The sequence below is a fragment of the Marmota monax genome, unplaced genomic scaffold (genome assembly GCF_021218885.2).
Source record: "Marmota monax isolate L192 unplaced genomic scaffold, Marmota_monax_Labrador192_F-V1.1 WCK01_AAM20220418_F8-fsc00020, whole genome shotgun sequence".
In the NCBI taxonomy this organism is placed as follows: domain Eukaryota; kingdom Metazoa; phylum Chordata; class Mammalia; order Rodentia; family Sciuridae; genus Marmota; species Marmota monax.
In genome coordinates this window covers 21,967,710-21,989,989 of record NW_026692912.1, presented here as the reverse complement: position 1 = coordinate 21,989,989, position 22,280 = coordinate 21,967,710, and the positions used below count along the sequence as shown (strand labels likewise).

Genomic DNA, 22,280 nt, shown 5'->3' with positions numbered 1-22,280 from the left:
CACTAGGTCCCTCCCGGGGCTGCTGCCCACTCCCAGTGGCCAGCCAGGGCCACTGGCCCAGACTCCCAGCTAGATGGTGGGAGCCAGCCCTAGGCCGAGCGCCACAGGCACCTACAGGCCACCAGCCCCTGCAGCCCCGGGCCCTGCGGTGGCCCCCGATGCTCCTCCTGAGGAAACGCGCAGACAGGCGCCCGGGAGGCATCGCCACTCTCCACTTCCCCTTCACTCCCAAGAAGTCAGACCACAGAGACAGGGGGCTACACACCACTCCCAGGTGCCTGGGTTGGGGGCAACAGCTCACCGACCCCCCTGCACCCCCCCAGGCACACACAGTCACATTTTATCAGCACCTTTTCTAAGAGATGAGGACTTGGAAAAAACGACCCAAAAACGCAGTTCCGTTCCTTCACCAAAACAGAGACCCAGTGCCCGCTGGGTGCCTGTCTGAGGGGTGTGCTGGGGAGGCCATGGGTATCCACCTTCTCTGCCCACAGCTCACAGCCAGTAAGGGGGACCTCCTGCAGGGAGCCTAGGGGGTCAACCAGGCATTTCACACTTCTCTTATTTTAAAATCACTCTTAGCACAAACCAGAGAATAATGATTATGTGGACTCCATCCTAGGAAGGGGCAAGTGCACCCTGGCATGCCTGGGACATCCACAGGCTAGAACACCCCCAGCCCACCCACGGGACAGCTACTAAGCTGGGCAGTGCCGGAGTGGGTGCCGGCCCGTCACTAGTCACCGCATTACCTCTGTGATCCCCCAGAGAGGAGACCCTCGCAGGGCTGATCCTTCACTGCCCACTAGGCTGCCACAGCCTGTCTGCCCTCTGGACGGGAAGGCCTGGCGACTTCCACACGGGCCACTGGGTCCCTCAGGTCATCCTTTGAGCCTTTGGGGGATCTTGTGCCGCTTTAAACCAATCCCCAACCTTTCAGCAAGCCAGGCTATGGCACAGCAGGGTTCACCCGCATGTCACCACGGCCCTCTTCTCTGTGATCACAGTTTTCTGGGTGTGGGCAGTTTAAAGAGGGAGAGGCAGTTAGAAGGTAACATTTCAAACAGTCACATGACAATACAGGGTTCAAGGTTCTAAATTCCAAACCTCACTGGAAGCCAAGTTTTTTGTTTTGTTTTGTTTTTAATTGTCTCTATTGAGGCCTGGAGCCCTGGGTTGTCACTGGTCCTCAGCTATTTCAAGCGGGGTGTGATTTTTTTTTTTAAGTGTCTTTGGTACATGCCCCATCTCTTCAGCTGGATGGCCAGGGAGGGCAGGAGCCAGGTGACTACCCTGATGCCCGAACCAGGAAGAGGGGGATAGGACCTACAGGAGCAATCAGATTTAGGTTCCTGCAAGTTCAGAGGGGGAAAAAAAAAGCCCTCTAACAACCCCCAGTATACTTTCACAGATGAGAAAACAGAGCTGGAGCTTAATTAAGTACTAACCAGCTCATCCCAAGTCAATTGCCCAGGTAATAAGCACTTGGTGATCAGATCTGTCCAGCCAGAGCGTGCTCTAAAGCAGGGCTCAGCAAACTTTCAAAGGACCAGACAGTGAATAGCTGAGGTTTGACAGGCCACATCAACTTCTCTCACATTAATCTCCTTTTTTTTTTTTTCTAATCCTTTTGAAAAAATTCTCTGTTTAAAACCCTACAGCACAAGCCTGGCCCACTGCTACTGTCTGCGACACCAGTCCCAGGATCCATGCTGCTGGGCCTCCTGAGAACAAGCAGGAAGCACAGGCCCTCCACATCCAACTGCACCCAACTCAACAGTTAAACAAGGCAAACAGCAAAGACGACAAGAAGGTAACTTAGCTCCAGGGTTATTCTAAGGTAAAACTCAGGTGCACAGGAAGACAACACACACACTTTGTGGCACTGCTAATGATTGACAGGGCAACAGATGTGACCTACATGAACAGCAAGAGGCAGCTGAGTATGCACAACACAACGACACGCTGCTGTGCTACACAGCCCTTACAGACACGTGGTATCGAATCCTCCAAACCAAGAAATCAGATCTGAATAAACGGAGAGATACCACGTTCATGGACTAGCAGGCTCAATACTGTTAAGATGGACGTGGAAACAAGAGTCCTAGAACAGCCAAAACAATTCTGCAAAAGAACAAAGTTGGGGACTCACACTGCCTGACAAGACTGTGTATCAGGACCATATGGCACTGGCTCAAACACAGACATGAGTGCTATGAGCAGAGCAGAGTCTAGAACCATGACTGGCTATCAACCCCCCAAAAGATCCAGTAACTCCACCACAGGGTATATATCCAAAGAAATCAGCATGTCAAAGAGACACCTGCACCCGTGTCTACTGCAGCGCTGTTCACAGTAGCGAAGACACGGACCGGCCTGGGTGCCCACTGTACATGAACGGATAAAGAAAGTGTGCACTACACACACTGGAGTAACTCAGCCACAAGAAAGAAAATGAGATCCTGTCATTTATGGCAATGCGGATGTAAGCAGAAGACAGTTATGTTAAGTGAAATGAGTCGGCATAAAAACACAAGCCCTGGGGCTGAGGACGTGGCATGCGCGGGCCCTGGGTCCCACCCCTGCCCCCACACAAACCAAAACCAAACAACAACAATAAAACCAATATAAGCACTAGGTGTCCTCACTTACATGTGGAGGCTATAAAAGTAGAAAGTGGAACAGGGTTACCAGAGGCTGGGAAGGATGGGCTGGAGGCAGGAGGGTGGCAAGGTGCGAGGTGCAGGTGGACAGGAGGAATCGTTTCTGCTCTTCTACAGTATGCTACCTGACACTGGCCACCAGAGAGGATTCCAAAGGTTCATAACCCAAAGAAATGAGAAAGTTTTGAGATAATGGACATGCCAGTGACTCTGATCTGATTACCACACACTCTATGCATGTGTTAAAATATCACACTGTACTCCACAGATGTGTACAGTTGTGCATCAAGAAAAATCTGTACATATATGAAACAGCCCAATTTTCCATTTTTTTTTTTTTTTTTTTGGTACCAGGGATTGAACCCAGGGGCGCTTAACCTCCAAGCCATATCCCCAGTTTATATTTTATTTAGAGACAGGGTCTCACTGAGTTCCTTAGGGCCTCCCTAACTTGCTGAGGCTGGCTTTGAACTTTTGATCCTCCTGCCTCAGCCTCCTGAGCCGCTGGGATTACTAGTGTGTGCCACCACACCCAGCTAAACAGCCCAATTTTACAATGGGAAAATGATTAACAGTTCTTGGTTAAGAATGGCCAGTAAGCCAGGTGCAACAGGGCATGCCTGTCATCCCAGCTACTTGGGAGGCTGAGGCAGGAAGATCCCTTGAGTCCAGGAGTTTGAGGTCAGCCTAGGCCATGAGCAAGACCCTGTTTAAAAAAGATTAAAAAAAAAAAAAAAAAAGCCCAGTTTCAGAGAAATTCAAGTTAAAACCAGAGGATAACATCTCATCCCCTAGAAGATATGAAACTAAGAATTCTGAAACACGATATCCAGTGTTGCTAAAGATGGGATGGAAGTCACATATATTCTGATGGAAAAGTAAAATGGTACAAAGAGCTTTGGAAAGGTTTGGCAGTTTCCTACAAAGTCAAGCACACACCTTTCATGACCTTGCAATCCCACTCTTAGGAGAAATGAAACACTCATCTCCGAGAAGGCCTGTATGGGTTCCTGCCAGCTCCTCACACAGGGCTGAAGGAAACCAGGATGTGCCCCCCAGCATGTGCCTCCCTGCTCTCCCCACTTGCCTAAAACCAGGACATAAGTTTGGAAAGCAGTCCCCTCCCACGTGGCCCAGGAAGGACAGAAGCTAACCACTGGGCACAGCTCTTCAGACCAACAAGCAACAGGGGGAGTCTGCAAACCAACCTCAGGCCTGAGTCCCTTCCATGCCGGTCCCGGCCCAGGTCCCCACCTCTGAAAGCACAGGGCTGCTGTCCTTTCTCCTGTCACTTCTCTCAAAGTGAATGTTCCTTGTTGAGGCTGTTACATAAGCCGAGTTCAGCCCCTGCTCTGAGTGGCCTTTCACAGGGCTTTTCTCCAACATGATGTGCACTGCCCGTGTTAATAAATGAGCTTGCTTTTCTCTTGACAATCTTTCGTTACCTGTTTATTATGAATTCGGGAGTGTTGAGAAAAAAATTATAAATCCTGCCAGGTGTGGTAGTGCACACCTGTAATCCCACATCTCGGGAGGCTGAGGCAGGAGGATTATAAGTTCCAGGCCCACCTGGGCAGCTTAATTTAGCAAGATCCTGTGTAAGAATAAAATAAGGACAGGGGTGTAGCTCAGTGGTGGAGCACCCTGGGTTCAATTTCCAGGACGGCAAAGAAAACGAAAAAAGGAACTTATATTTCCTCCCTGACAAGTGTTTGCCAAGCCAGCCAGGATTTCCGGCACAACCCACTTGTTCTGGAGCCTGTGGATAGGACCCTGGGAACTGGCAGAAGCTGGCAGGAAAAGGCGAGAATTCCTCATGAGTCGCTCTCCTGTGTCTCTACCTAGTGCCTGAGAGAGAGAAAGAGGAAGAGTTTTTCCCCCTCATTCCTTCCTTTCCAAACTCAGATTGGCAGGAGAAAGCATCTGTAAATATTCATTCTCAGAATTCCCGACTTGTACAGACACGGCCGGGCACCTGTTGGTTACCGATATTGAGCCTCCAAGAGATGGTCTTGTTCTCCTTTGTCTTTAGTGACATGGGTCATAAAGAGGAGGACTAGAACACAGTGCAGACACTACAGGCCTGTCCCTCGTGCTGGCCTCACAGCCTGGTCCGTTGATGGTTCTCTGGCATCTGGATAGACAAACTCAGCTGTGGGTCCCCAAGTAAAAAGCTGAATAAAATTTTCTTTTAGTTTTATGTCCAGAAAGTTGGGCTTTGTGATCAGAAAGCACAGACTCTGAGGCAAAGGTCACAAACTGCAGAGTCAAAATAAATGTTCTGAAGCACTGGAGATGGACCATCAAGCTTCCCTCCAGAGAGACCCCATAAGTGTGCCTGCCAGCTGTGCATGAGGGCTCAACATGGAAAGTCCCCCCACCCAAATAAAAAGTTTAAAGCTTACTAACATTTCAAAAAATTAATGGTTAAAAATTTATGTGAATGGGCTGGGGCTGTAGCTCAGTAGTTGAGCACTTGCCTTGCACGCGTGAGGCACTGGGTTTGATCCTCGGCACCACGTAAGGGAATGGATGAATAAAATAAAGATGTGTTCATCCACAACTAAAAAAATATTATGTGAAGAGAAAAGTCTACTAAACTTTGAGTGCTTAATGTCCCACGGGTGGGTCTGAAACCCCAGTAGCACATGTCTGCAGGGGCTATGGTCTCAGTCTCTGAAGGTTACCATTTGCTCTGCCTTAGTACCCAGCCAACACTGACCAAGCACTTCCTCAGGGCCAGTGAGCAAACAGGCCAGACACAGGCCCTGCTCTCAAGGGACACAGACCCCTGGATTCCACCCTAGGCTGCCAACAGGCACACACTAGGCAGCCACCTTCTACTGACCCCCTGCCACCATCAGCTGCTTCACACAGTATCCTAGGCATGATCACAGGTGTTCCAGAAGGCGATGACACAGAGAGTGAGCCCTGATCCACCACCCCACAGTCACATGCAAGTTTATGACTTTAGAGAAATCACTCAGTCCTCAGTTTCTTCATCCATAAAATGGGGACAATGACAGCAACTAGATCGCTGAGAAGATGAAGTACGCTAATGCACAGGAAGCATTTAGCATAATGACTTCTGACCACACAGACTCTCAGAGTGGCTCAGATTTCCTATTGATCGGCATGGCAGGAATGCTCAGAAGATGTTTACCATTATAGATTGTGTTGCTGGTTGTGTGAGATCAGGACTCTGAGACTGCAGGAATGGAATCATGGGCCCTCTCCAGCAGACTTCACTCAGGGCTCCGCAAGCCTACCAGCCCAGCAAAGAAAACTTGCACGTTGATCAAGTTGGATATGAGCAGTGGCTGACAATGTGGTAGCTCTGATTCTTGGAGCTACTTTTTAAGATCCAAGCTCACCTCCTGATGTTTATGTTATGGGCCAAGCTATTCGGGCAATGACCAAACAGACTCCATTTTACCCTGACTCTCCATGTCGAGTAAGAAATGCTTCTCCCATGGGAAAGCCCTGCCTCTGGACCCACCAACAGCTGCCTGCCTTAGTATATCTTGGGCAACACAAAATGGCAATTCTCATACGCTGTACTTGTACAATGTACCCTGAATGCACAGAATGTCAGAGAATGTTTGTTTAGATGTTAGTAACCACTCTTTAAATTGTACTCAACTAGGGTCGTTTTGACCCACTTCCCCTCTGCTGAGGATTTTACATCTCGTGATTTTAGATCTCCCGGTTTTTGTTGGTGGTTTTGGATCCTAGCAACATCCACTTATGGTGAATGTACTGACATATTTTACCTGTGCTTTTGAACTACACAAGGTGTGCTCTAACCCTGGAGGGGGTCCAGGAGTGCAGACCTGCAGTCTGCCCTGGGCCACCATCTCCTGCTTCAAGATCGACTCTGTGATCTATTGCAATCTCACCACAACACTTTGACATCAAAGAAAAAGCCAGGAAGGGTGACCCCAGGGACTGGAATCAACCTTTGGACAGCTTTCTTGCCCTGAGGGGCCATCACCTCCATCCCTACATTATGGGTTAGATGTGAGTGTTCCCCCACCCCAAGCTCATGTGAAACAATGCAGGAATTTTCAGAGGTGAAGTGCTTAGATTATGAGATGTGACCTGATCAGTGGATTAATCCTCGGCTCTGGATCAACTGAGCAGTAACCATAGGCAGTAGAGTCGCTGGAGGAAGCAGGTCACTGGGGCACACTGCCTTTGGGGTGCATATTTTGTCCTTGGTGAACAGAGCTCTCTTTCTGCTTCCTGTCATGTCCTAAGCTGCTTTCCTTTGCCAGAACTTTCCACATGATGCTCAGCCTTATCTTGGGCCCACAGCTATGGAGTCAGCTGACCATAGATGGAATCTCTGAAACCAGGAGCCCCAAATAAACTTCTCTTCTTCTAATTGCTCTTGTCAGTTTTTTGGTCACAGCAAAACAAAACTGACAAAAATACCCCAAGTCCTCTGTGCACCCTGCGCCTGGATAGTTCACGTTCTCCTCAAAGGCTGAGAAACAGTTCCAGACAGAAGACACTACAGAGACAGGACAAACTGGACCTGGGTCAAGGGGCAAATGTGGGTTAGAGGTAATTGGTCATAACTCTCCTCACTCGTGGGTTAGAGGTAATTGGTCATAACTCTCCTCACTTTGTGTCTGTGTACACGACAGGATAGCTCCACATCATACATGACCACGGGAGTGGGACCCACTAGAATAAGTTTTACCTTATGTATGTATATTCTGCCAAAATAAGTTCTACTGTCACGTATAACTGGAAAAAAACCCAAAACAACAGAACAGTATTGGGACAATTGGAAAATGTGAATATGGACTACATATTAGATGACAGCATTTATTACAGACTGAAAGGTACCCCCCCCAATCCAAACTCATATGCTGAAGTTCTAACCATCAGTACCCCAGAATGCAATAGCATTTGGAGATCAGGTCTTTAAAGAGGTCATTAAGTTAAAATAAGATCTTTATGTGCACATGGTGGCACTTGCTTCTAATCCCAGTGACTTGGGAGGCTGAGGCAGGAGGATCACAAGTTTGAGGCCACTCTCAGCAACTTAATAAGACCCTGTCCAAAATAAAAATAAAAATAACTGAGGATGGAGCTCAGTGATAAAGTACCTCTGGGTTCAATTCCTAGGGCCTAAAATTAAAAAAGGATTGGGTAGAGAGAAGTGATGGGAGGGGAGAGGAGAGGAGGGGAAGTGGGGAAAGGAAAGACAGCAGAATAAAACAGACTTTATTATTGCTGAATGTATATACGTGACTGCATGACCAATGTGATTCTGCAACCTGTACATTCAGAAAAATGAGAAATTATATCCCATCTGATTCAAATGTATGATATGTCAAGATCATTGTACTATCATGTGTAACTAATTAAAACAAAAAATATAAATAAATAAATAAATAAATAAGGGCTGGGGGTACAGCTCATGAGATCTTTACTGTAGGCCCTAATCTAATCAGACTGGTATCTTTATGGAGGAAGGATAAACTTCTACAAAGAGGCACCGGGGTGCATGCACACAGAGGAAGACAAGGTGAGCACAGTGTGATGGTGGCCATCTTCAGGCCACAGAGAGAGGCCTTAGAGGAAACCAAACCCATCAACACTTTAATCTTGGGCTTCCAGCCTCCAGAACTGTGAGAAAATAAACCTCTATTTAGGCCACCCAGGCTCTGGTACTTGGTCATGGCAGCTCTGGGAAGTGCTTACAATCCTGATCAACATTAAGTTTCTGAGGATGGGTCTGAGAGTGCTTGCCTCGCATACGCAAGGCCCTGGGTTCCATCCCCAGCACGGTGCATAAATAAACCAAAGGTCTCTGATTAAAAAAAAAAAGGCCAGGAGTGGTGTCACACACCTGAAATCCCAGCAGCTCAGGAGACTGAGGCAGGAGGATCCTGAGGTCAAAGCCAGCCTCAGCAACAGCAAGGTGCTAGGCAACACAGTGAGACCCTGTTGCTAAATAAAATAGGGCTGGGAATGTGTCTCGGTGGTCAAATGCCCCTGAGTTCAAGCCCCAATACTCGGCCCCCTCAAAAAATAAGGGCTAAGGGATGTGGCTCAGTGGTTAAGTGACTCTGGGTTCAATCCCTGGTACCAAAAATAAAATAAAATTAAAATAATAAAAGTGGCTGAGGATGAAAATCATTCTCTGGTTATAGAGAATACTTTATGCTCAGATGATTCCCTGAAGAATTGAAGGGTGAAGCATCCTGATGTCTGCAGCTTATTCTTATGTGAATCAGCAATAATAATTATGACAGTAAGTCTGTAAATACATGGTTATACTAAATAAGGCTAAAACATTTAATAGTCGGTGAATCTAGGTAAAGGGAAGATGGGGGTTCAACATATTATTTCTGCAACCTTTCTGTAAGCTTGCTGTTTTTTCAAAATGTAAAGATTTGTAAAAGCCCAGCATGCCAGCACTGCCCTGTAATCGCAGGAATTCAGGAGGCTGAGGCAGGAGGATCGGAAGTTTCAGGCCAGACTCAGCAACCTAGTGAGGCCCTGCCTCAGAATAAAAAATGGAAAGGGCTGGGGATGTGGCAGAGCTTCCTGGGTTCAATTCCCAGCACTGTAATGAGAGGAAGAAAGAAAGTCTAAAAGATTCCCTTCCTCTCACTGAGGTGGGAGCAGGGCCAAGTCTCATGGGAGGGGGGCAGCAACTCACTGATGATCATGCCTCCCCCAACACCGCCCTCTCAGGAGGGGCTGAGGCACAGCTCAGAGAAGAAGAACAATTCACTTGCCCAGATCACACAGCAAGGAAGTGATGGCTGGGAGCCAGCAGCTGCCACCTTCACTGCCCTCCCTCCTGTGCCTCAGTGCCAATAAATGGGTGCACATAGCAGGCACTTAAGAAAGGCTAAAGGGGAGGCCAGCCACGCTGCTGAAAGAACCGGGTTTGTGTACAGGCCCCCTTCAGAGCCGCTGGGCCCATGGGCAGCTGGTAGGGCTGCACCTTGCCCTGGTACCCACTAGTCCCCGTCTCTTGGGGCAGGAGAGTGAGGGGGACGAGCAGGGCTGGTTCCTCTGGCAAAGAGCCCACCACTCTGGGCTCTGGCTGAGACTATCAAGATGAAAGGGAGGCACTTCCCCTCCCACCAGGGCAGGGCTGGGCGGGGCCTCAGCGGCCACCTAGGGAGGGCCCATCATTTTCCCTGAGGTTCTGGCTACACCTGCGCCTACCAGAGAGGAGCTAGTCCCTCAGAGCGGGGAAGATGGCCCTGTGGAGATGCCCCTGCAGTCCTCCTAGGCTGGTCCCCACATTGGCCAGTCACAGCCCTGTCCCAGCACCTGCACTCTCCACGCAGCTCTCCATGACAGCCTTGGCCCCTCAGGACCTGCGCCCTTTCCCTCCCTCCTGCCCGCCTCTCCTTCCTAGCCCCAAACACTGTCTTTCCTTCTGAAGGGTCTACCACCCTGACTCTGAGGCAGAACCCCCGGCTCCTCCTGCACCGACCAACCCCACTCCCCACATCTTCAGGCCTCCTGCTCTGCCCAGCCTGACCCTCCTTGCCCCTGCCCTGAGGGCCCCAGTACCAGCTCTGACTCCAACAGCTCCAGGTCCAGAGTTGTCCCACAGTGACCTCAGCGGACCCTCACCACCGTGCTGGGGGCAGCAGCGAGGCAAGCTGAATCCATCTCCATCACTCAAAGTGAGGCACCAGGCTGAGAGAGGCCGAGGAAACCCGCTGAGGTCACTCAGCCACTGAGCCGCAGAGCCAGGGTCCAAACTCAGGGCAAAGTGACCTGAAGCCCATGCTCTGAACCACCACTCCACCGTGTCCTGAAGGCCTGGCCACCCTGGCAAGGGGGTCTCCACCTCCCAGGTCCAAACACTTACGCTCCAAGCACAGTCTCCCAGGACCTCTCCAGAGTCATGGTCACAAAGTGCGTCTTTGCTCAGCTCATTGTCCACAAGTCTAGGACTGTATCTTTGCACAGCTCAAAGCCCGACATTGCCCCCTGCTCTGGGTTCCAGGAGAGTCACTAATTGACCCAGGTTTGGGGCTATCCCAGGCTGGTAGTCCCTGGGGGTTGTCTGGCTAGGGGAAACTACGGGCCCAGCTCACAGGAAGCCTCCAGCACTGGGGTAGGGGCACTAGTGTAAGCAGAAACTCAGAAATTCAGACCTACAAACCCTAGAGGTCACTAAGCTACACTCCCAATTATGGGCAATGGAAACGAAGAGCCAGGAAGATCTTGACTTCTAGGATTTGAAATGAGATCCTCTTTATTCAGGTGGTGAGATCTGCACCCTGCTTCTGCCAAGCCATCTAGAGATTTAAAGGGACTGAGGAAGCATTCATCATCCTTTGGGCTTAGGCAAGGCAGGCGTTCTACCGCCGGGTGTGCTGCCCCGCTACATCTCTCCCGCCCCCACCCCCCACTGGAGATTGGCCAAGGGGCACTCCACCTCTAAGCTACAAACTCAACTCTTTTTTTATTTTATTTATATTTTTTAAAAAAATTGAGACAGGGTCTCACTAAATTGCCCAGATTGACCTTGAATTTGTGATCCTCCTGCCTCAGCCTCCAGAGTAGCTTGAATGACAGGCATGGACCACCAAGCCTGGCCTGCATCCTCCTCTTAGGATGGGACTGTACTCCATAAAAATCCCTGTTGGCTGGCTGTCCAAACTCGTTTGGAGCCCAGTCATTGACAATAAAATCACCCTCTTCCCAGAAGATGACTCTGGTTGTTTCAGTCCTAACAATAAATGAAAATTGGCTTCCCTGAAATTTCTACATACAAATTAATTTCTGTTCACAGCAAAGAGAACTGTCATATTTCTGTCTTTAAGCATCTGTTGTCAACTTGCATATTTTCTCCAAGTGCCCTCTTTTCATGCTAATGTGAACCAGCTGTGTTTGGTTTAGTGTATTATCCTGCCAACTTGAAAAACTAAGAAAGGCTTGATTCTTCCACCGCCCATTATACAACCTGAGATTAGAATGTAAGCCTTAAGCCGGTGCTGGGGATGTGGCTCAGTGGTAGAGAGCTTGCCTAGCATGTGTGAGGCACTGGGTTCAATTCTCAGCACCACATAAAAATAAAGAAATAAAAAACAAAGGTATTGTGTCCATCTACAACTGAAAAATAAAATTAAAAAAAAAAAAACCCTAAAGCCACAAAACAGCTGAAGGTCAGAGGCTCATGCCAGAGGTCACAGAGCTAGTATATGGCAAAGCAGGTTCTCCAAGGAGGAAGCAGACTCCCAGCAGGGAAGGCTCCTCCAGACTCACAAGCCGGCTGAAGTGGGACTTGAACCTGGGGCCTGTAGCTCAGTTCACTGCATCCTGGCACATTGCCAACGAGAGCATGAACCAGATTACAATAATTTAAATCTGCCACTTGGTCCCCTCCATGGCTCATTTCTTTGCAGTATTCCATTTTTTTCTCTTTTCCAAAGTATTTATTACCTAACACACTTACATACTTCATTTACTAAGTTATCAGAATAAAAAATTCCACTACAATTGGGATCTTTGTCTCTTTTGCTCACTGATGTATTTTAAGCAATGTCTACTCACATAGTAAATGCTCAGTAAATATCCCTTTTTCTTTACTTTTTTTTCCCTTCAAACTGGAAATTGAACCCATGGGTGCTCTACCACTGAGCTATGGCCCTGTCCTTTTTAATTTTTTTTTTTTTTAAAGACAGGAGCTAAGTTGCTGAACTGGCCTTGAATTTGAAATTCTTTTGCCTCAGCCTCCCAAGTAGCTGGAGTTCACAGGCATGCTCCACAGTAAATATCTCCTGAATAAATAAATTGGTCCAACAAGCATTTGTTAAATACCTACTATGGCTGAGCTGTGAACTGTATCACTCTACTGGATCCCAATCCATCCAGACATCATGTTCCCTGAACCATGTCACGATTTCATCTATTGCTACAAAAAGCTAGTGAACCAATCAAAACCCAGGCTTTTTGAACAACCAAACTCCCAAATAAAATTAAAACATAAGAGAACCTAAATTTCCTGGAGGCCCCTTCTGAGAAGCAGTCTCATTCCTCAAACTGCCTGACAAGACAGAGGGACTGCAGTCCCTCAGTCCTGCCACCCACTGTCAGATGGACAACTGCCACTTTGGGGCATTACTCTTTTGTGGTGCTGGGGTTGGAACCCAGGGCCTCATGCATACTAGGCAAGTGCTCTTCTACTGAGCCACACCCCAGCTTCTAAATGGTATCCAGTACCCCAGATGGGAGGGCGGCTAAGCAGGCAAACAGAGCCACCTCTGAAAGTGTGAGAGCTGAAGACCCTGAGTTCCTGGCTTCCTGCAGCAATTCCCAAGGAGCCTCTCCTTCTGTTGACAAGGACACGGTGTCCAGTGAGTGCCATGTACATCTGGGTTTGGCTGAACCAGAATGCAGAGGGCAAGACTTAAGAGTTTTGATGTATGGCTTTTGACTAAAGCCAAAAGGCTGTTTCAAGAAGCCCTGAATCTTATTTGTCCCAGTCCAAGAAAGAGAACAACAATCTCAGAGAAGACTGATCCAGAGAAAAGTAAGGAATTCCAGAAATGTTGCCCTGCTTTAGAATGATCTTCCAGAAAAAAAGAGGCTCCATCAGCCCCTCCCACAGCCAATGGGAGCCGCAGCAGCTGCAGCCGCAGACACCCACAGAAGCCAACTGTGCCAGGTACTGCACAACCCCTGGAGCAGACCGACACCTGCACTGACCCCTGCTCCACCTTCAGGCTGTGCACCCTCGTTCATGAAGTGGAAAACAACTGAACCTGCTTCCCAGGGCTGCTGGGAGAAATCAAGGAGGTAAGGCTTCGCCAGTGCCTGCCCCAGGGGTAAGCACTAACAATCGGGTCTTCTTTCAAAGGAGAATAGAGAGGAGAGGAGAAAAACTATTACTAAGGGGTTCCTAAAGTCCCATGAGCATTTTTTTGCATTTTGTGCATTTTTCTATTTCCTAAGCATTTGCTGACACCCGTTTTCATATAAACTTTATCCTCACAGCATCTGCGGGGTGGAAGGTGTGGAGGGCAGAGCTACTGTCCTCCTGGTAGGAGGAAGACAAGGCCTGTGTCAGGTAGGAAGGAGGCCAGCAAGCGCCCGAGGAGGAGCGCCCTGGTCTCCAACCCTCCAAGTGGCTGTCAGCGGAGGCGAGGCGTCTCGGGGAGAGGCGGCCTCAGGCCATTGCTACCCAGGCAGTTGGCGCTGCGACTGAAATTCACCACCGTGGGAGAGTGGTCATCTTTTGTCCCTAAAGGGGAAAAAATGCACGTCAGGGCCCAAAGCGGAGAAAATAAAAGTCAGCGCCTCAGGACGCCACGCGCAAGCTTTCAGCGCTGGGTCAGGCCTCGGCAGAAAAAAGAGACAAGGGCGGGCCCCGTCCGGACGAAGCCACGGGCCCTCAGGGGCTCGATGCGGGGCGCCCGGGAGGCCCCCCAGGCGCCGGCCGGAGGCGGGGAGAGGGGCGGCGGCGAGCAGGGCATCCCGGGCTCCGCTCACCTGGCTGGGCGTTCCGCGCATCTAGCAGCGCCAGGCCCCACGGCCCAGAGAGGGACTGGGGGTCTTCCCTGCTCGGAGAGGCCCAGCCTCCGAAGCAGCCGGCGGCGGCCCGGAACTCACCTGCCGTCGCCACCGCGCCGCCGCCTGTCAGTCAAGCACGCCCTCAGCAGCGCCGCTCCGGGCCGTGGGGCCAGGCAGAACTCGCCCCGCCTCCCCCACCTCGGCCGCCCAATCGGAAGAGGACGACGCCACGTTGGGGGCGGGGCGTCCAGGGGGCGTGATCGGCGCTCTGACAGCAACGCCGCGCGCCGGAAGTGGCCCGGAACTTGGCGAGGCGGCGCGGCGGCGCGGCTGCCGGACCCGGGGCCGGTTCCACCATGCCGGTCACCGGGAAGATGTTTCGCCGGCGCCGGGCCGACTCTGAGTCGGAGGAAGATGAGCAGGATTCGGAGGAGGTTCGGTGCGTTTGGGGCGGGGCTTCCACCGACCTAGAAAAGAGAAACTGGCGCGGGAGACTGACCACTGACCGGGCGCTTCCTAGACTGAGTTAACTGTGAGCTGGGGCTGTTGATCCTTCTGGACAAAGAAATTGAGGCTCCTGGGTATGAGGCCGTCGCCCCAGGCCGCACAGATGGGGGTGGTGCCCCGGGATATGCCTGGATCTGACTCCCAGGGGTCCAAGGCGCAGGGTCCGCCTCTTGACCACTGTGCCGGCGGCTCTGCTTGGGGTCAGGGTGCCCTCCAAGCAGCCTGTTGGCTCTGGGTTCTACGGAGGATCTCTCAGCTTGGGCATTGCTTTTTTTTTTTTCCAGGCTAAAACTGGAAGAGACCCGAGAGGTGCAGAACTTGAGAAAGAGGCCTAATGGGGTGAGGTGGGTACCACGGGGACAGCCGGGTGCTTGGCTGGTGGTAAAGACAGACACGCCCCTGCCTGGGTTGTCATACAAACATTTCAGAAATGGCTCTTATTAACACACCTTCTGCTGCTTGGAGAGGGGACCAATGTTGCTTGTAGACGTTTAACCACATGTCCAGAAAACAGTGGTCTCTGGGAACGCTCCAGAGGTACAGAAACAGGTCATGAACTTGCACTTTAATTCACCCGATTAATTTTGTGAAATACACATTGATTATTAAGAGGTTAGGAAATTTGGAAAAAATATAGTCCAAATAAAGAGTACCTTCCAGTGACTGGGGAGGTTGAGGCAGGAGGATCACAAGCTCAAAGTCAGTCTCAGCAACTTGGTTAAACCTTCAGCAGCTTAGGGAGGCTCTATCTCAAAAAATATAAAGAATTGGGGATGTTGCTTATAGATTAAAAACCCTTGGCTTCAATCCCCAGCACCAAAAGATAGATAAATAATGTTTATGCTTGCTCTCTGCACTCATAAGTTGCTGATCCAGAAGTAACTAAGGTTAACATTTAAGGTTCTTTCCAGTCTGTTTCCTCTTTCTCTTTTGTGAAGATTTTCAGCAATGTGATATACATACTTTTTCTCTTGCTTTTTTCAACTCATTACAACATTGTGGGCATTCACTCATATTGTGGAATACTTTTCAGAAAATGGCTGTATAATATTCCAACAGAACTATGTGCTGCAATTTATTAACAAATCTATGTAGGTCATTTATAAATTTTCACCATTGAAGATGGCTTAAGCAGATATTCTCTTGCATTTGTCTTTTTTTACTGCACTTTCCTTGATGACAAAATCTTAGAAATGAGATTTTCAGGCCAAGACATGATGAATGGTTTTATAGGAAAGTGTACTACTTCCCCCTCGCCCTCAGCATCCACAGTAAGCCATTTCATTTTAATTTAATTGTGGGACTTTGCACCTGGCTTTCTTGTCTATCCCTCAGATCTTGCCCTTTATATTTATGTTGCATCCTACAAACTTCTGACTGTTCCTCCTTATTGCTGAATTGTGATTTCTTCTTTTGTTTTGCACAGTGCTGCTGCCCTGCTGGTGGGAGAGAAGGTACAAGAAGAGACCACACTAGTGGTAAGTTATGGGGTCCTCTCAGTGGCTTCTCTTTTGTAGGGGACTGTTCTTAAAATCAGTGATGACTGCTGGACATGGTGATGCATGCCTGTAATCCCAGCCACTTGGAGGATGAGGCAGGAGGATCACAAGTTTGGGGTCAGCCTCAGCAACTTAGTGAGGCTCTAAGCAACTTAGCAAGACCTTTATTCAAAAAATAAAAAGGCTTGGGGATGTAGCTCTGTGATTAAGCACCCCTGGGTTCAATCCCTGATGTTTTAGAAAAAATAATAATGATGGTGGTGATCGCCATGCTGGTGTTGTGCTCCCTCTAACTGTGCTTGCTCTCTGCAGGATGATCCCTTTCAGATGAAGACAGGTGGTATGGTGGACATGAAGAAACTGAAGGAAAGGGGGAAAGATAAGTAAGTGGAGGGTAGACAGATGCAGATTCATGCCAGCCTCTGCCTCAGGCCAAGCACCTTCAGAGACGGGTTGGAGGGTGGCCTGCAGTGGTATTTTTCATGAAACATCTAGAAGTATCCTTTGTGCTTTGCAAAGGGCATGTTATTTAAAAACAAAAGAAGGGCACTTGCCTAGCATGCTCAGGCCCTAGGTTTGGTCCCCACCAACCCCTGCCCCCAACTCAAAAGAAACAAAACTTTAAAACTTAGCTCAGAGCCAAGTAGGTAGACTCCCTTTGTAAAAGTGCTTTGTTCATTACCTTTCAAACACGAAACCATTCTAAAAATAATACATTCAAATATAACAAAGCTTAAAAAATAAATTTCCCAGAGGTATCACCAGAAGCCAACAAGATAGTTGGCATTAATTTTAGTTTGTATATCATACATACCATGTCATGTTTTTTGCCCAACCATAAACAGAATATTGTGCTTTCTGTTGTGTCCTTGTTTCATTCTTATATCATACAAGCTGGCCACACTGAATGGTGACTTGGAGTCTTTGCCTCACTGCTCTTTCTTTCAGGATCAGTGAAGAGGAGGACCTTCATCTGGGGACATCATTTTCTGCAGAAACCAACCGGAGGGATGAAGATGCAGACATGTAGGTGCCAGTCTGTTTGGCTGTGAGCACCTGGGGCTGGGCTGAAGTCAGACAAGTCTAAGATGATACTTAGTCACATTTGACATTTCTAGAGTTCTCTAGAAGACACCAAAGTTGACCTCTCTCCCCCTGCCTCTCAGGCTTGAGAACTTTGAAAACCTCTTAAAAAGCTGGGCATGGTGGCATGCACCTGTGATCCTAGAGACTTGGGAGACTGAGGAGGGAGGATCCTAAGTTTGTGGCCAGCCTCACCTTATCTCAAAAAAAAAAAAAGCAAAAAGGGCTGGGAACGTGGCTCAGTGATTAAGTGCCTCTGGGTTCAATCCTGGTAGAAAAAAAGAAAGGAAGGGGGCTGGGGTTGTAGCTCAGTGGTAGAACACTTGCCTTACACGTGGAAGGTACTGGGTTCCATCCTCAGCACCGCATAAAAATAAAGGTATTATGTCCATCTACAACTAAATATATTTAAAAAAAATTAAAAAGAAGGAAGGAAGAAAACGTTTTAAAAGTTCTTTAAAGGGTGGTTCTTGGGATTTTAGATTCCTTGACTAGTGATATTTCCCCAAAATATTACAGGAATAAGCATGAACTTACCCATATTCTTTTGCTAAATCCTTTAAAAAACAAATACCACCTCTAATCCCAGCAATAGGCTGAGGCTGGAGGATGTCCAGTTCAAGACCAGACTGGGCAACTTAGTGGGATTCTGTCTCAAAATTTAAAAAAAATTTAAGGTGGGATTGAGGCTGTAGCTCAATGGTAGAATTCCCCTGGATTCACTCCCCAGTTAGTAAAAAACAAAAATAACTACATATTGTGCTTTCTGTTGTGTCCTTGTTTCATTCTTATATCATACAAGCTGGCCATACTGAATGGTGACTTCGAGTCTCTGCCTCACTGCTCTTTCTTTCAGGATCAACAGAGAGTTGGCATTAATTTTAGTTTGTATATCATACATACCATGTCATGTTTTTTTGCCTAACCATACACAGAATATTGTGCTTTTTGTCTTCAAAGAAGCTTAACATCACTAGATTGGTAAGACACGATATAGGTTGGTACTTTAAGTTGAAATTTTCTTTTTTGGGGGGAGGGTACCAGGAATTGAACTCAGGGGCACTTGGCCACTGAGCCCCATCCCAGTCCTATTTTGTGTTTTATTAGAGACAGGCTCTCACTGAGTTGTTAAGCACCTCACTGTTGCTGAGGCTGGCTTTGAACTCTCGATCCTCCTGCCTTAGCCTCCCAAGCCACTGGGATTACAGGTGTGCACCACTGTGCCCAGCTTAAATTGAAATTTTCTAACTTGAAAAATCACGAGTTATTTTTTTCTCAGTTCTCCAGGAACTGAAGAGTATTTCCTCGTGGACCATCATGGATCTGTGGGCCAGTGTTGGGAACTCCTAATTTAGAAGATGTCCAACATGAGCTCTTGCCCTCTCTGATGCCTGTGGGTTTCTCTTTTCAGGATGAAGTACATTGAGACAGAGCTAAAGAAGAGGAAAGGGATTGTGGAACATGAGGAACAGAAAATCAAGCCAAAGAACGCAGAGGACTGTCTATATGAACTTCCTGAAAACATCCGTGTCTCCTCTGCAAAGAAGACCGAGGAGATGCTTTCCAACCAGATGCTGAGTGGCATCCCCGAGGTGGACCTGGGCATCGAGTGCGTGTTAGACCCATCTTGTCTCTCCCTGCCCTGGGCACTCGGGAGAGCTGTTTGCCAGTTAAAAGTCGTGGGGACCATTTCTTCCTTGTGACCTTGGAAACCCACAAGCATAAATTCCATTCTCTCTGGAAGGCTGTTGCAGGAGTTTTCTGGAGGCTTGGTCAGAGTGGTCGGAGAGACCTGAGGGCCTGACCGCTGAGAGCACAAGTGCTTGCTCGCCTCCTGCTCCCAGCTTGGGCTTTTACGCTGGGTTCTCCAGCAGGAGCTGTTAAAGGCTCCCCCAGGCTCCCCGATGATCCTCCTTTCACTTTAACTACAAAATACCTGCTTAGAGGGGGAGTATCACAAAAGAAATACAATGACCCACACCCCCACTGGGGAGAGTGGACAGGAGACCTTGGGTTCTCACCTCTTTCCTGGCCTTGCTGGCTTTGAACTATAGGCTTGATTTCCTGTTGATCAGAAGAGAGGAACAGCTCCTGATCTCCCATGACTACAAATGGTCCACAAAAACATGACTGTAAAGGCGCTTGGTGAACTGTAGAGAGCCCTGCCTAGGACAGACCATTTCCCCACACAGGGGTGGGCTGCCAGCCTCACCAGTGAATTCCACCTGCATACCAGAGGGGCTGTGATCTAACGTGGGCTCTGATTCCTCTCTCCCCATAGTGCAAAAATAAAAAATATAATTTCCACGGAGGATGCCAAGGCTCGCCTGCTGGCAGAGCAGCAGAACAAGAAGAAAGACAGTGAGACATCCTTCGTGCCCACGAACATGGCTGTGAATTACGTGCAACACAACCGATGTAAGCGCTCTGGCAAGCAGCCCTGCCGTCCCCCACGTTGGGCTAGGTGCCCAGGAGCCCCGCAGTCTGTCTGATGTGTGCTCTGCTCTCTTGTGGTCCAGTTTATCATGAGGAGCTCAATGCTCCCATCCGGAGAAACAAAGAGGAGCCCAAAGCCCGGCCATTGCGAGTGGGTGACACGGAGAAGCCAGAGCCTGAGCGTGAGTACAGCTGAGGCCCCGGTTCCCAGGAGGACTGTGCAGGCCAGGGCGGGCGGGGGAGGGCGGAGCTCTGGCTTTGGGCCAGGGCATCCTGGTTCTCATCCATGCTCTGGCCCATCCCTTTCCAAGCCTCAGCGTCTTCATTTATACGATGGGGATGGTAACAGAACTCACCACTTGGGGCTGTTCTAAGGATTCACTCTATGACCAAGTACAGGAGAGACAAGCTGGGAAAGTTCAGACAGCAAAAATAAAACATACTCACCCCAGGCCCTCCCGTGCTGTATGCACTGGCCTAGCCACAGGGAACCAGATGGTGTGGCCCTGGCCTGTGAGCAGCAGGGTCTCGTGGTGGGTTCCAGTGTGGCAGACTGTCTCCTCTTCTCCTCAGGGTCCCCTCCTAACCGCAAACGTCCTGCTAATGAGAAGGCCACTGATGACTACCACTATGAGAAGTTCAAGAAGATGAACAGGCGGTACTGAGAAGGCCTGGGCTGTCCCTGCTGGGCAGGCTTGGTGCCGCTGCTTCCTGCTGGCTTTCAAGCACTGAATTTGTGACTTTTTGAAACAAAACTGGGTAGTTTTCCTATTTGGGGGCAAACTGTTCCTATGAGCATCATTAAATCTTGTTTGTAAATATGTTGACTTTCTCTTTTTTTCTTTAAATATATTTTTTAGTTGTTGACAGACCTTTATTTCATTTATTTATATGCAGTGCTGAGAATCGAACCCAGTGCCTCACACATCTAGGCAAGTGTGCTACTGCTGAGCCCCCGCCCCAGCCCCCTGACTTCTCTTAGTGCTGTTCTGAGTCGGAGGGCACAGCCCTATGTTGCTCCTGGTAGGATGACATCCTTCATACTGTGCTTCCAAGAGCACACATGATCAGGTCTTTTGCTTTTGTGCATTTGGAATAGGGTTTGAGTCTGCATCCTTTTTTGCTTAGAGTAGGTCCAGCAGACAGCAGAAAACATGGGATGGGATCAGAGATATTAGTATTTCTGACTTATACAAAGTTACCTGTTTCTCTTCATTAAAAAAGAAAAACTGAGGGGCTGGGGATGTGGCTCAAGTGGTAGCGTACTTGCCTAACATGGTGAGACACTGGGTTCGATTCTCAGCACCACGTAAAAATAAAATAAAGATATTGTGTCCACCTAAAAATAAAAAATAAAAAAATATTAAAAAAAAAAAGAAAATTGATTCGGGTGCCGTAGCGCACACCTGTAATTCCAGTGACTTGGGAGACTGAGGCAGGATCCATTACAATTTCAAAGCCAGCCTCAGCAGCTTAGCACGGCACTAACCAACTTAGTGAGACCCTCTCTCTAAATGAAAAAAAAAAAAAATTAAGCTGAGACAGTGGTGCACATCTATAATTCCAGCTACTATGGAGGCTGAGGCAGGAGGATTGCAGATTTGAGACCAGCCTGGGCAACTTAGACCTTCAGGGGGCTGAGTATCTTCATGATGTCCACTGTCAGCAGGTTGACTGACACCTGGGTAGGCCACACCCAAGGGCACAGTAAGAGAAGGGGACACACACAAGGCACTTCCATGGAAGATTCTATCCTAAACAGGGCAAGGGGTTATATTACAAAGGAACAGTGAGCATAGCTTCACCCATGGGGCTGTAGCAAGACACACCCATGCAGGAGACACTGGCCCTCAAACCCAAGAAGGGTGGGGAAAACTCTGTCACATTTCTGTGACTGAGCACCTCAGCATCCAGCCGGGGAGTGTGACTCAGTCATGTGTAAGGTTGGTCTCCCACATAGACCCTGTTTCAAAAAAATAAAATGGGGGGCTGGGGATGTGGCTCAAGCGGTAGCGCGCTCGCCTGGCATGCGTGCGGCCCGGGTTCGATCCTCAGCACCACATACAAACAAAGATGTTGTGTCCGCCAAAAAGTAAAAAAAAAAAATAAAAAAGAATTGTTGGAGTAAAAAAAAAATAAATAAAAAAAAAATAAAATGGGGTAGAGATATAGTTCAGTGGTGTGCTCCTAGGTTGTATCACTAAAAAAGAAAAACTGCATTTTTTATCACTTTTAAAACAGTGATGGAATTGAAAATGAAACCCACCTTATTGTTTGTATTATATTTCTTTACATTAACATCAGATAATGTTTTCAAAGCCTGGGGTGGAGTAACTCAAATGTAAAACTGAATTACTAAAATAGATTTTTCTCCTTTAATTCAAAAGACATGGACATGCCCCAGCCTGTCAAGTACCTTCCCAAACTTGCTGCTATTTTCCCTGAGGCATTGACACAGGCACCACAACAGGGAAGGAGCAGTCTGTTGACTCCTGAGCTGATGTAGGGTGGGTGCTGAGTCTACAGGAATTTGGCTCCGAGGTCACATCTGAGCCCTGCTCCTGGTTAATTGTGTCCTTGGACA

General features: G+C 48.5%; 2 protein-coding genes across 8 annotated transcripts in view; one reads left to right on the top strand and one right to left on the bottom strand.

Annotated features, from left to right (window-relative positions):
* Usp20 (ubiquitin specific peptidase 20) overlaps positions 1-14,346 on the bottom strand; it is a 39,822-nt gene extending 25,476 nt beyond the window's left edge. For 3 of the 7 annotated variants that reach the window (XM_046451891.2, XM_046451896.2, XM_046451897.2), the window contains exon 1: positions 14,151-14,286. The gene's annotated coding sequence lies outside the window, so the exon portion shown is untranslated. Of the gene's footprint in view, positions 1-752; positions 998-14,150 lie in introns of those variants that run through there. The other 4 variants (XM_046451894.2, XM_046451895.2, XM_046451893.2 and 1 more) reach the window with 3 other exon arrangements.
* Positions 14,347-14,451: 105 nt separating this feature from the next.
* Positions 14,452-20,517, top strand: CUNH9orf78 (chromosome unknown C9orf78 homolog). Its single transcript, XM_046451899.2, has 9 exons — positions 14,452-14,610; positions 14,963-15,022; positions 16,105-16,156; positions 16,490-16,560; positions 17,126-17,203; positions 18,672-18,869; positions 19,542-19,678; positions 19,780-19,878; positions 20,270-20,517. Exons 1-9 carry the CDS (start codon positions 14,528-14,530, stop codon positions 20,359-20,361), a joined length of 870 nt encoding a protein of 289 aa, XP_046307855.1. The 5' UTR covers positions 14,452-14,527; the 3' UTR covers positions 20,362-20,517.
* Positions 20,518-22,280: the final 1,763 nt, after the last annotated feature.